This window comes from Cygnus atratus, chromosome Z, assembly GCF_013377495.2.
Source record: "Cygnus atratus isolate AKBS03 ecotype Queensland, Australia chromosome Z, CAtr_DNAZoo_HiC_assembly, whole genome shotgun sequence".
Taxonomy (NCBI): Eukaryota; Metazoa; Chordata; class Aves; order Anseriformes; family Anatidae; genus Cygnus; species Cygnus atratus.
In genome coordinates this window covers 35,338,179-35,353,490 of record NC_066396.1, presented here as the reverse complement: position 1 = coordinate 35,353,490, position 15,312 = coordinate 35,338,179, and the positions used below count along the sequence as shown (strand labels likewise).

The 15,312-nt window shown below is 39.6% G+C and overlaps 1 protein-coding gene across 1 annotated transcript in view; it reads right to left on the bottom strand.

The window, feature by feature from the left end:
* The window catches only part of CNTLN (centlein), a 207,473-nt gene extending 200,306 nt beyond the window's left edge, over nt 1–7,167 (bottom strand). The window contains 1 exon segment of the mRNA XM_035558564.2: nt 6,874–7,167. Coding sequence (XP_035414457.1) covers nt 6,874–6,960 — 87 coding nt within the window. The 5' untranslated portion in view covers nt 6,961–7,167.
* Between the last annotated feature and the right edge of the window lie 8,145 nt (nt 7,168–15,312).

The following is a 15,312-nucleotide window of genomic DNA, read 5'->3' as shown; positions in this document are numbered from 1 at the left end:
GAAGAAAAGACAAAATACATTGAATATCACTCTTGTTAGTTAAAATTTGTGAAAAATAAAAGCAAAAGAAAACAAAGAGTGAACAAACTTTGCTATTCAACAATGTTATTTCTCTGTGTACAACACATAAAGAGTAAGGTCTTTATTAACAGCACCTGTACCGATCATACTCACGTGATTTAGACTCCTTATGGCAAAATATAAGGGCATAAAATAAAAATTAAAAAAACAAAACAAAACAAAAACACAAAGCACTAAACAGCTGGAATCCCACTGCACCAATAAATATGTGGGCCTGTCTTTATCACTAATAAAAGAAACCAGTCTTTAATGAATGGAAGCATTAAACACTTTGCCCCATTTTGAAGGAACAGTAGTATATGGATATCAACAATTCATCCAGAAGAAAAACTAATGCATTCAAATTCTTATATTGGTAGTTCACAACCACTTACATTTTGGTTACAAAGAGAGAAGAAAAAACAGCTTGACATAAAAGCAAATCACTAAGGAAGAACCATGTTTTTCTTCTATAGTATTAGCTCCAATTCACAGCTATTGACTTTAAAAGATTTTTAACATGTACAATCAACATGCATGTTAAATAGCTACTCATGCAGAAAATGCAACGTTTTGGTTTCTTTTTTAACCTATTAAATACATTTTTCACATTTACTTGTAAATATTTTATTTTAAAATGCTTTTAAATCAATGTTATCATAGCTTCATTCAATTTTCAGTGGGTGTCCTGGTTATTACATTGGTCAAGAAGGACAGAATGCATCTGTTTTTCCAGGTAATGGATTATTTTTCATAATAAAAAGGTTTGTTATAGCAATCCTATCTGTGATTAATGCTAGTAATACCAAATAGAATATTGTACATCCTGCCCTGACCCACAAAGTGATCAAAACAAGACAGTCCATTTGTCCACAGAAGTACTATTCTTTTTCTGCAAGCAGTGTAAAACAGGGCACAAAGACCAGAGCAGGTCTGTGCACAGCTTTCCAAGATAAGCAGGAAACATGAAACACAAAACAAAACTAGAAGCAGCTGTCGCCCCAGCCACTCTACCTTCCACAGACTAACAGCCCACCTTCTTCATTCCCCTTCTACCCCATCACGGTTATGGATATTCACAGCCCATTCCTACAAACATCTTTTCGATCCCTGATGATGGACAGAAGCAACATTAACAGCAACTATAGGAAGATCACTTTTTTCTCCATCTATGTTTATCACCTTTTGACAGAAACTGTAGGAACCTGACAGAAACCTGAGAATCGGCCACAGCAGAATACACATACACAGATTAGTGATCAGTTCCCAACTTTCTGACTAATGGAGAAGTTTCTGCTTTCGTAAACAGAAAACCGTAAACTGCAGTATGGTTTCTTTGACCAAATATTATGGTCAGGGGTATAAACCATGCAGTGCTGCATGCTTGAGAGACCTGTTACTTAGTTACAGCTGTGTACACCCATTAACTCCTATATAGCAAAGCCGTGGGCTTTATAACCGTCATTGCTAGGAAAAGCATGTGAGCTATAGAAGTTTACATTAAAAAGACGTGCCAAAAATCAGCACATATAACTTCAGAGAGCAGTTATGATACTCTTGGTTCTTTGCAGAACCATGGAGTTGGAAGGGAAGTACGAGCAGGAAAAATCCCACGTTATTACAGCAGAATGAGTTGCAGTGTTACTTTTGTAGCCAAAGCTCTAATTAATAAAATGGTGAAGGCAGTTGGCTGTTTAGACTAACAATGGGTAAGATTTTTAGAAAATATGAAATGAAGCTAATCATACTGAAGTCATGTAGTTATCACCAGTAGCGTAAATATAAGGCACAACACATGCCTGTTTCTTCCAACTTGTTTCCAGCAACAGAAGACAACTGGATAAAAAAAGCCCAGTCTCAAATCACTCTGTCAGACTGAATGAAAGCAAGGATTCAATGAAGAATTCAGTTTCACTACGTGATATTTTAATGAATCTTTTCTATCTTTTTGGTTAGGGAATTGGGTGCATTGAAGTCTATGTAATTCAGCAGTTAAGAGGCTGACAGCAAGATTACCAAGATGCACACCTTCTGCTTTCCAAATGCATATTATTTTGTACCAAATGAAACTGCTTCCACAGAAAAATGATTGCAAGAAATCAATTACAGAAAACACTATAAATCAATTTCTAACACAGTCACCAGGTGTGGTTTTTTGTTTGTTTTAAGGTATTCACAAGATTAAAGAGAAAGCACATGAAAGCTAAAGAAAAATATTCTTGGCGCAGAAACTCCGCTCAAAGAGTCAGCTTCCAGAGATACAGCAAATCATTCCCCTTAAAAAAAAATAAAAACCACATATAAGCCACCCTGATTTCCTTTACCACAAGCAACTACACTTGCAAAAAACAACACCTCCATCTGCCCAGGAAAAAAATAAAATAAAAATAAAACATACAGAATCACAAGGGAAAAGGAGCGGGGGAGAACACAGGCCAGATCTTTTAAACACCAAGCAGAGCCAAGAACTCCAGGGAGGAATAAGGACATAGCTGTTAAAGATTTTCCATGGAAGGCTCTCAAGATATTTAGGTGGTAGGCAGAAGTATAAAACCCCAAAATAGATTGCAGAAGTTAAAGCAAGTAACAGAGACCAGATGTGTTATAACTTACTGCTCGACCTTTGCGTTCCCATCATCCTCCAACAATGTTGAGCCAGTCACAGAACTGGAACAACAAGGTCCCAAAGAAAAATATCCTTGTTTCCTTTCCAATCATGTTCAGGAAAATTACTCCATTACTCAAGTTATTCTCAAGTAAAATTAGGAGAAGAGAGGCATTTAAGTTAAGACTTGTTTATTAAATGAGTGTTAAAATCATTATATAATGCTCTACTGCAGACGCAGCAATCGTAATTTTCCCAAACAGCATAATACCAGAGGCAAACATGCCTCAGATATTTATTTTTTTTTTTTACAATGTACATTGCAGAGCTGCAAATCAACATCAGTTTTTACAGTAAACACAACAAAATGGTTGTTGAAGTCTTCTCACATGCTCAGCTTCAAGAAGCCACTTACTGTGATTCAAGCGCCCAGTGTCATTAGGAGCACTAAAGAAAACACCAAATACTGCAAGCCAAAAGCTGCCAAGGTCTAGACTTACCAGGAGAATCTTAGCTTTGGGGGGAAAAAAAAAAAAAAAAAAAAAGGTGGGGAAAAAGTGAAATCTTCAAAACATCGTACTTGGCTCTGCAGGTACCTTTACATGGTAGAAAACGTTACCTCAAAAGGCAAAAAGATGTCGAGAGGAAAAAGAACCTAAACCAGAAGGTAAGGGCCACCACACCAGATGAGGGAAATGGCCAGCTACCCCAGGATCCTGTTGCAGGAGAGGCAGCAGCCTGGAGCACTATGGCTAGACGGAACACAACCAGCATGCTCAACACTTCCATTAAGACTCAGGAGCTGTATAAGCCAGAAATGCCTTCCATGTATGTAGTCATCATCAGCGGACTCCAGCTCCCAGAGGGGAGACTGTTTTGGAGTGCAGTTTATATGACAGAAAATATAGTAGCCCGAGGAGACGTGGAGAAGTAGAAAAGAAGCTCGGCAGATTTTACCTAGATGTAGGATATACAGCTCTCCATTTCCTAAAAACTTGTTTAGTCTTCCCTGGAACTAAGGAAAACTTTCAACCTCGGTTATTTGATAAACTATTTTTTCTCCTTTGCAATATATACATACATATACACACACACACATATTGGATATATACATATATATATACACACACACATTGGATATATATATATATACATACACACACACACACCCCTAAAGGCTAATATCTAAAATACCTTAGACCTGGTATATTTTGAATATCAGTAAGGCTAAACTAGATTTCAGTTGGGAAGGCTGTTTTGGAAGGACAGGTTAGAAGTATTTGAGTGCAACAATCCTAGAAGAAAGTAGTTTATGTTAAGTTAAGTAGTTTATGTTAAGTTATGTAGTTTTATCCAGTTGCTGGAATAAAAGCTAAGATTCTCACTAATGTCTTTCTTCAGGTATCTACATAACACTTCTATTCAAAATGCCAGCTAAGGTAGTCTCCAAAATCATAGAATCATTAGGGTTGGAAAATACCTCCAAGATCATCTGGTCCAACCATCCCCCTACCACCAATGTCACCCGCTAAACCATGTCCCCAGGCACCACGTCCACCCTTTCCTTAAACACCCCCAGGGACGGTGATGCCACCACCTCCCTGGGCAACCCCTTCCAACACCTGACTACTCTTTCTGAGAAGAAATATCTCAGAATTTCCAACCTAAACCTCCCCTGGCACAACTTGAGGCCATTCCCTCTAGTCCTATCACTAGTTACCTGTGAGAAGAGGCTGGCCCCAAGCTCCCCACACCTTCTTTTCCGGTAGTTGTAGAGAGCAATAAGGTCTCCCCTGAGTCTCCTCCAGACTAAACAACCCCTGTTTAGTTAGATAACCCTACCCAGAAAAAAATAAAACATAAAGACAAGAAAAGTCCTGATGGAAACTGAAACATGCTTTTTTATTGTGCAGTCTTTACAGATGGGCACAGGCTGCCCTTGCAGTGTTGCAGAGCCTCCATCTGTGGAAATATTCAAGACCTGAGTGGACACCATTCTGGGCGACAAGCTTGGCTGACCCTGCTCAAGTAGGGTGGGTTGGAATGGATGATCTCAGAAGAACCCTTCCAACTTAAACAATTACATGATTCCAATTAGCAAAACATAGAAGTGTTTGGTGAACTTAAGAACCACAGAAGATCTCCCTAAATTTCATCTGAAAGTAAATCACAGCAGAAAAAAATATAATTCCAATAAATTAATTAGTCAGTTAGTAACAACTTCCTGTTCAACTGTAAAGAAATTAGAACAGCACAACATCAACAATTGCCTGTATATACTTATGATTTAAAGGATCTGTCTTTGCACAGAGTGTTTGTAATGAAATAATAACTTCAAATGGATTAACCATTCTTGAATATTTCAACTATTAGTTGACTGCTATACCAGTTGAAAAATATTACTCAAGTCTATTTTAGTTTCCATCCAAATTCAGAGCAACTTCACCTAACTTTGAAAGTGACTTATAGTTTTCAATAAACCTTACTTTGGAAAAGCTGCATAATTGACTAGGTACCACCTCTTTTATTGAATAAAATCTGTTTTCTCCCTTCTTCTCATGCTTACATAAACCACATAAATAGGTTTTAACAGGTTTCCCTACATTTCTTGATGGATTAGTAATGCGGTAAACACGTGGATGCCTATAATGCAGTGCTTTCAGAGAATATCTGCTTATATATTACTGCTTCAATTCCCTTTCTATTTTATTAATAACCTGAAATAAATGCTGAAGGCATGCACCCTCTACACTATTATTAGAGGGATCGTACATATTTGGTTCAACCTAGAGCTGAAGAGATTACTGCTGAACACAGGCTGTGTTTTGTTTTCAAATGCAGGAACTACATCCGTATTCTGTTTCCACTTGCTTCCCTTTTCAGAAAGCTGACACAAGAGAAGACACAACAACGGTAGGATAATATGCATGAGACTATAAAGGAAATACATTTAAAATTGTTTCTGAGTGTTAACTTTAAGATGATTGGAATGGTTTCATCTAATCCAGGAACAAGTAGAAATGCACATGTATTGAATGAATCTAAAGGAGAATCGGATGCTTAATTTGTGTACATCAAGTTACATTATGAAAGTGATTGGAAATTCAAATTTGTACTGTTTCCTTCAAAGTTTCTCGTATTTATAATGTTCTCCGACACATTTTATGCTACTAGGTTTTAGTAATACATAGTTTATGTTCAGTTAGCAAATGAGCAGAGGATCTTTGTTCCGCCTCCACCAAACGTCATCTGATACCGCAGATCTGCATGATGAGAAGGGGAAACAATTATCATTAAAGAGTTTTCTAAACTTCTCCTGTGGGACATTTAAGATCTCCCCAAACCATTCATTATTCTGTATTTCTAAAAGGGATTTTTATTGACAGCTCCCTTTCCCCTTAATTCTCCAACGCAACAAGTTTTTCCAAGTCTGGATTCGACCTGTAACACAACCAGCACCAGCTGGCAGGTGCACCAATGCTGTCTGAAGCAACAAACAGCTACTAACTCCTGCGTGGACACTGTTTTCTGCTCACAGGTATGACTACATACCTGTGCCCTGGCCTTTGTGGAATTAAACAGACCAGCCACACAGCACAGCACTGTTTGGGCTGTCACAGAGGGAGCGAGACAGAAAGCAACTACAGCATGAGACATCACCTTCCCCTCTTCTAGATTAGTTTGGCTGGAGCAGATTGCCATGACAGTACCTCATCCTAACAGCCAGCTATCATCTTTAAATGTAGTAAGTAGCAAACACAAGTGATGAACAGGAGGAATGGTGAAAGCACGTCTGAAAGATGTCTGTCCGAGTGGAACTCCTCAAAGTACATCCGCGACCGTTAGTAAAACCTGAGGAACTGCTCGGGCACACTCAGCCACAAAGGCGGGGGAAAGCTCAGACCCCCTGAGGTAACCCCCTCGTGCGTTCAGTTTCCCAGGAGTTGGCAGCGCTCCGTGCCTCAGCACCGCTGGGGGAACAGCCCCGCAGGCCCGGCGGCACCAGAGCGAGCCCGGGACCACCTAACAGGTGCTGAGGACGGGGGCCGAGGCGAGGCGGCAACAGCGCTGTGGCCTCCCCACACCGCTCCTTCCTTCCCTGCTCGCCGCCGGCGGGTCTCGAACCCGGCGGGTCTCGAACCCTCGTCCCCAGAGGGGGTCCCGCCCGCTCCGCGCCGCGCTCCCCGCTCCGCCACGCCCTGGCGCACCTGGCAGCGGCTCAGCTCCTCCGCCAGCCCCCGCAGCTCGTCCTCCAGCAGCGCCACCCGCGACGCGGCCGCGCGCGCCGAGGCCATGGGAGCGGCGCGGCGGGGGCGAGCGGGCGGGCGCGTAAAACTTTGCCCCCCTCCGCCCCGCTCCCCTCCGCGGATCCCCGCTCGCCGCCAGCGCCGGAAAGCGGCGCGAAGGAGGACGCGGCGCGATGACGTCAGAGCAGCCGCTACCCCGACAACGAGCAGGGGCGCGGGGGCGCGTTTGAATTCGCCCGCCCGAGCGGAGCGGCCGCGCATGCGCAGCACCCGCGCAACGCCAGCGGCGGCCGTTAGTGCCAAGGGACGTCAGCGCCAACGGCCGCCGGGAGGGTCGGGGTGCGGCAGCGTCGCGCTGCCCGCTGGGAGGGGCTGGCACCCGGCAGGGCGGGGCAGGGCTCCAGCCCCCTTCTTCCATCACGTTGTAGCGGCTGCTGCCTCACACGTGGGGGGCCGACACATTCCTGCCCGTCCTGAGTTGCGGGAACATCTGGACTTGTATCGCATAGGCAGATCGTCGGGGTTTATTGCTTGAGTTGTGTCTCAGACCCTACAGCTGGAAGTGAGGGAAGCCCTGGAAGGGCCGTTAGATCTTTTGGAATATTCGGGAGTGTGCACATCCCGGTCTTAAATCCAGAACACTTGTGTAACAGCACGTTTTGAAATAAAGGGTTAAACGGTGTTGCCAAAACAGACCTTTGCGTGTTTCCTATAATGGCCTTGAGAAACAAAGCACAAGAAAAGTCTAGAACTTTTCCCAAACACATGAAAAAAGAAGCTGAAAGTAAAAAAGAAGTTAGGGATGTTTTTTTAGCCTGGGAAAGAGCACCAATTGAATTGCATTTCAACAGTATCCACCTTGCCATAGGACTGTTTTCACATCTAAGACGTATGCTTTCTTTTCCCCTCCATCATCACATTTCCACAGATTTCAGAAAAGTTGCCATGAATGTACCACTGTGGCAAAACACAAAATTTTTACCATGCAGACAGGTGAAGGAGGTTTATACATCATGGGAGTTAGAACATACATTAAAATGTCCAGTCCTTCCTCCCATGGCTCTGACAAAAGACCTTGGTGATGCCTTTGCTTTTGGAAGTTGGTTTTTGCAGCACAATGAGCTCAATGCCTTCTCAGAAGGATAAGAAAGTGACTATTCAAAGCCAAAATATGGTTTACATTATTAATTGTATATAAAAGTATTTTTATTATGACTGAAATTATTATCTTTGGAATTATTGGTGTAAATGTAAAGATGAGACACCACATCTGAGTATTCTCTGTCCAGTTATATGTAGATGTAAGATTCAGCAACTACATGATCAATACCGTGTCTCCCTTTAGAATCTTACACCTTCAATTATTTATCTTTGTGTGTTATTACATGCTCACTTAACTATAATGACTATCTTGCCATAATTGTAATGTGTTTACATTTTTACCTTTCCTTTTTTTAAGGGACATAACTTTTTTTTTCTTTTCCCTTAAGCTATCCCATTGCAATTTAATATGTAGCTTTCACTTTTTCCACATCCCCACCTTTTAATAACCGTCTTTTTTAACTTTTCATATATTTCCTAATATTTTTATCATTGTCCCCTTGACCGTATGTTCCCTATTACACGTGGGCAACAAGAAGCTAACTTTACTTGCAAAACAATGTACTTGGATTAGCTACTAAACAAGTATAATGACTAAACAGGATTTAAAAACATTTTCCAAGTACAAGGTCATTCAAAGTTTAGTTGAAAAGATTCAGATGTTACAGGGGTTTGGTTCACAGCTTGACACAGCACAAAACAGAAAGCCACAATTCCTGTAGCCCTATAACTTAGAAGGGAAATGAGTGCATAAGCCATTACGGTAAACACAACTTCACCACACTAAGAACACAACTGACACTTATAGACAGATTATTCTTTCATAAATATGATATTTTTGTATACAGCTTGATCACCTTCACAGTTCCTTAACTGCCATTTCATAAGTTATGTCACTCTATAAAGTTTCAGGTTATTAACCCAAATAGGATTCATGATAATTCTTAGAATATTTTTTAAAACTTAAAACATGCAGTTGGCGAGCTTTGATGATTGTGGAGACCTTGCTTTGTCTTGGAGCATTTTGTACATCACCTTTCTCAAAAATCTTACAATTTTGGAACACCTGCATTTACAGCTATCAAACATATGAGAATATTAGGCAAAATTCTTCCAGGTCTAAATACTTCACTTTGGATTCCATATTTTACTAATGAAGAAGAAAAATTTAGTTGGCACAGGCCCAACACATGAAATTTTCCCTGTACATGGCCTGAGAAAAGATTCATCCTTTAGTGGTTTTCCCACTTGCAGAAGGTCTCTCAATAGATACAGTTATACTACAGAATTGAAATTCAGTTGATATGGCTTTTGTCAGATAAAAAAAAAATTTAAAGGTATACAAATAAAAGTGTTCGCTATGTTACTTCTGTGGCAGGAAACATAAACATTTTGTTTGGTGCTTTTTTTTGTCTATTTGTTTTTTGTTTTTTGTTTTTTTTTTAATTAGGTTAGGTTAGGTTAGGTTAGGTTAGGTTTTTTTTGCAGTTGGGAAATTCCATGTCTTTCTTTGAAACGTGTTCACATAACAAATATGTTGCAATTACTCTTGATCACCTCATTTCTTTCTTTCCTGTTTGCCTGTTTCCTATCCTTACCTAAACATGAAGTAAAACATTATTCCATCTACTGTGGCAACCCTCCATACTGCATTATTAGAATTCAAGAAATGCCAGTATATAAGAGAGCATTCATATCTTGTTTTAAACAAAAGGTGCTGTCACTGTTCTGATTTTAATTAGAAGTGTTAACATTTTCTGCTACGGAATTTGCATATCTCCTTATGTTGACCACTCTTGTCCACCCCAGTAGTTTGACAAGAAACAGCATCATCAAAGAGGTCCTTTCTGGAAACTGCTTTTCAGCTACAGTAAGCAAGAGAAGCCAAAGTTGCTGAAATTATTTCTAGTAGCTTTTGGCTGTATCTTCAAGATTTTCGTAATTTATGTTCTTCAAGAACATATTGTAGCCTTAGAAAAATGTTAAGTCTTGTTTAGACAATGAATTCAGATCATACTCACTTGAAGTCAAGGTTCTAGTTGTTTGGATTTTGTGATTTTGGTTTGTGTTTTCTGTTGTTGGTGGTGGTGGTTTTGTTTGTTTGTTTTGTTTTGTTTTTAATAGAATAGCTATAAGCCAGCTTTTCTATGCATTCAGTGCAACAGAGAACATCCTTTTCACTCTTGTGATGGCTGTAAATAATGTATTTTGCATCCCAAAACTCTTCATGCTACAACAGTAATCAGATATAAAAGTGGCAAGGTTTGTAGGAAACAGTTATGTGTGGTATTATACCACTTGTTGAAACTAAGAGAGCAGAGAACTGTTTAAGTGCAACAGCTTGGTAAAGTAAGTATTTGATCAAATCTGCCCATTTTTCCAATGCATCTAATAAAAGACACAACTTTGAACCTCATCCCTACCATTACAATATATTCAATAGAATATGCACAGTGTAGAAATCAGTGTTGGACAAGGTCAGTGTAGAGTCTAGACTAGCTGGCACAGGGACTCAGAGGACCACCAGTAGCACCTCTCTCTCTTCGCTCAATGCAAAAAAAGTGTCCTGGTCATCTCATGATCTCACAAGGAGAGCAAGAAGGTAACAGATGTCTGATCTGCTCCTAGAAAGACAAGAGCTAAAACCAAAAAAGCCTCCTGGAGTTTATCAGAGTCACAAGGATGCAGCTTCTTGGACTTAGTGCATACTTCTCTACTACACACCATGCCTGGTATATAAGCGCCAACAAGAGAGGCAGTCTGCATCCCCCAGAGTCAGTGCTCCATATTGCCCAAGGGCCGTCTAGCATTGCATCAGAAGAATGTCTTCCTTTGCAACCACGAAGGCTGCAGTTTTCCATTGCCTTTTAAATTGGGTCATAGGCTGAGACACTGCACTCTTCACGGCACTGAACAACACAGAACTTGAATGTAACTTTGGGAACGTCGAGGGAACAAGGCACTGAGGAAGGCGGCAGTTAACAGCATGCTGGATGTGGGGATGAAATGTGCCCCACCCCATAGCACCTGCCAGCAACAAGAGGCCTAGAGGAAGGGACTAGCAGCTGGAAGTAATTAAGAGGAGGAAGCAGACTTCAGAATTTGGCTGCCCTGGCAGAGGGCGATTGGGTTTGTGTTGCAGTAAGAGAGGAGGTGGGTTTAGCTGAGCCTTGGGAGTTGATTGTCTTGCTGTTAATTTGATTCTTAGGAAAATCAGGCCTCAGGAAGGAGTGGAGATTTGACCTTACATGTGGTGTATAGCCTGTGTCATAGACCAACTGGGAGAGTCACCTGGTTATGGATGGGAAAATGGAAAGCTGAGTTCCATCACCCTGATAGAGGGTGTGAAGGGTACATGGCCACCCAAGCTCATGGAGTGAGACATGATACCCTTCTTAACCCGAGGAGTGGTTGCTGGAAGGGACAGCTCAGTCCACGACCACCCAAACTGTGCAGAGTGTACAGAGGACATGGAAGAGACTCTCCCTAACCCTGGGGACAGCAGCTGGGAATGTACACCTACACATCCTCAGTCTTACCATCCCATTGCATTCGTGCACGTGCATACAACACGAGAGCTGCAAACATACCAAAGAGCCTCGCAGTTGACCCCTTTTATATGTTAGAAATCAGTTTTGCAGCAGTTTGTCACTTTTAGTATTGTGCACTGGTGAGCAGTGCACTGGAAGATACTAATTTTCCAACCATGGACAGATCAAAAAATTATGTACTAGAATTAAGTAATTAGATAAGAATTTCATGTAGTTGAATAAGAATTTCAGCTTGGATTTTTAATAAATTGCTACATTTTCAATTTATAATGTTTAGAAATAACAGAATTGTGAACAGAAGCTTAAATGTTAATATTTAAGGCAAGCTGCAAAGTTCATTTATGTATAGCTCACCTCCTTTTAAATAGCAAGGACGTTAAGGTATATTCAGGTTCACTCGTTTACCCAAAACTGTGCAGCAGATAAAACTACGTTTATTAAATAGAGCGTAAATCAGAACCCAGCAGTGTTTTTACTCAGAACAGAGCCAAGGCATATGATTTTCAGGTCTTTGTTTAACAATTCATATAGTCTTAAAAAAAAAAAAGACCTTAGGAAAACAAACAAATTGGAACAAAATATAAGCACTGGAAGTTTAGTCAAATAACATTTGCAGAAACTAAAACACTTCCTCTAGCTCTAGCTTCATCATTCTACTTATACTAGTGTTCTTTTACAGGTACTAGCTTCTTAAGTAAAGATATCTGCTCCCACTCTAAGATAAGGATGGTGGGTGATTTGTGGTTTTTGTTTATTTGTTTATTTTGTTTGTTTTGTTTATTTTTTTGCCATCTCAATATAATATTCTTTTTGCCTCAGTTATCTTGTTGGATATCCTTACTTCAAATTCTGTGTAAAAATCTTTGTCTCAGTTGACCAACAAACTGAAGTAACAGTTATTTGCTATCACTTAAATTGACAATTCAGAAACTGCTTCAGATGAACAGGCAAGATCCTGTTTTTATTATCTGCCTGCACTGTGGTAGTCGCAAAGAGTTACTGGAGGCCACTCTGTGCCGCAGTATTTCAGCTGCTAACACTGTTCCCAAAAGCAATGTTTGCTATAAATTCCCAGCCCAAGGGAGTACAAAATAGATACTGCACATTGCATTCTAGGGTGGTACTGCAGAGTCAGCCCAATATGAACTCTTCTTGCAGCCTGAACTCCATCATCACAGTGGGACTCAACTGACTCAATCCAATGAGATAGGGCTGGTGTGTTTTGGCAGCGGTGCAAAGCTGTAACTTTGAACTTTCCTTTCCTACTGTGGTTGAGTTTAGAGTAACAAAGTGAGACTCTGTGTCTGTTGATTTAAGTTTTCAGACACTTTTTATTGAACAGAATTGCTTCCTTTAAAGACAAAAAATATTTAATAATAAATACTACATAAACACATGCATTTTTCAAATATAAAGAATTGTTATAGTGCAGACCACAAGAAAAAATCTCTGGCATAAATTCAGAAACAAAAGATACTCTCACAGAAATGAATATTTTTTAATACAAATTTCCATAGATACGTTTGATTGTTTCTGTAAATTTCCTCAGCAGTTGTACCCCAGTCAGGGTCACAAGATAAAAATTGATTTAAACATGTAAAAGAAGTTTAATTAATTTCTGAAGTCGGGCAGTGAAAGTTCAGAAGAGAGCTTTTCATTCTTCCTCATTTATGGAATGGGCAGACAGTGATCGGATCATACTCAGCTTTCACAAAAGTAAATAAGAACAGAATTCTTTCTACATTTAATTTTTAATTCTAGTATGAAGGTAAATAAATAACATTTTATTAGAGTGGTTTGCCAAGAATTATTACATTCCATTAGTTCTTTTCATAAAATGAAACTTAATTATTGCCAGCTCTACCAATTTTATTGCAGGCTCAATGTTATTGTTACTTTCCTCTAAACCACTTCTGAAGTCCTTTGATTGCTTAAGAATTTCTGGGTTGTTTCTTCTTTTGCTTTTAGCACTTCTCTCCCTCACAGCAGTACAGAAATGTGACCCACATGTGATCTAAGAATTCAAAAGCCGAAAAGCACTATTTTGTTTCAATTCTGACCTGTGTTTTTTTGGACAGTTAGTATAGGTTACACTAGGTATCTCTTGTTAAAAAAAAAAATAAATCTAATTTGGTTTCACTACCCAATCAGTGGTAGAAAGACACCAATGAAGACTAGAAAAAGTAGTAAAGAACTGATATTAATATTTTTTGCTTCTTTAATGGCCACTGAAACTTTTATATTATATTATAATATATATATTATATACTGAGGCTATTTAAAGTGTAAAGGAAATATATCACTGAGACAGCTGTTAGATCCTGAGTAGAGTCACCTTCACTTTACTCCAGGATATAGGTATAAGATAGGTATATAGGTATATAGGATAGAGATATAAGAGCAAAGAGATGATATGTGTAGTCTCACCTTGCAAACTAACCCTGTTTTTGTACTTTTCACAGTTAAGACTTCATGTTCCTAGTGTCTGGTTGCCATGTCTCCCCAGACCAATCCTGCATCCTGACCACACAGCTACTGACCACTTACTCTATTTTAGAAGTATGCTTAAAGTGATCTGATCTTGGAGTTGCTCTGATCTTCTGCATGTTCTTTCTGGCGCTGTTTCATGATCTAGAACATACCTTGCTATGTTCGGTCCTTTATCTGAGATGTTGTTTATGAGCATCCTAGGTCAGAGTTAATTTAGGTGTTAGTGTTTTCATAAACAACTTCAGGATAATCTAGCAGCAGCAGTTTAAGATATAATCTTAGCCATCTCCAGCCCCCTGCAGCTGGACATAGCTTACACGGTAATGGAAGCTTCTAGACAAAGTGTAGAATAAGCCACTGAAGATAGTAACTTCCTAAAATGTTGTAGCATTATTTGCTAGATGATGATAGTTGTATAACCTTCAGGAATTCCCAGTAACTTACAGTCTATGAATTCTTGGTATCTATGTGCATAATTCTTTTTTACTCTGTTAGAGACAGGGAACACTCCTCTGGCATATCAGAAAAATCTATCACGTGTAACACTAACTCTATTATTACCTGGATTTTGCACATGTTGTAGTAGTGCTGCCAAATACCTTGATTTTTGAGGCAAATTTTGGAAGTTTGGTGCTAATGCTGTACTTTAGCTGTACCTTGCTGAGACAGTATTTTGAACATTTTTGTCAGTGTTAATAAGACACGAGTCTGCCGTGTCAAGATAACCCTCTTCATTCTGAAACCTCTTGGTATCAGAATACACCAAGGAAATGTAACCTAACAGATGAGGGTCATTCAGCCTGATACAAGTACTTACCCAATCACACAGTATTTATTAGGGGGTGTTTCTGACCTCATGCTTCACAAAAAAAAAAAAAAAAAAAAAAAAAAAAAAAGACTTCTATTATTATTTCAGCATTCATCTTAGAGGAAATAGCTATTATATTGATTTATATCAAAGATGAAATGTTGTTTGTGGGACCAAGGTCACACTTGTGCTCCCCTAACTGATTTCAGCAAGCAAACATTCTCAGTCATTGTCCATTTTCCCTGTTCTGCCATTGTACAGAGAGAGGCTTGACCTTTATTTTTGGAAATATTTTACCAGATAGTAAATACATATAGCAAATAATCTGCAAAGTAGTGGGAGATATTAGAAGGCCTATGTTTGACCAGCCATCAAGTCCTGTAGGACAGGCACAAAATAACAATGCTTCAATGCCTGGAGGACACCAACGGAAAAAGAAAAATGTTTAAA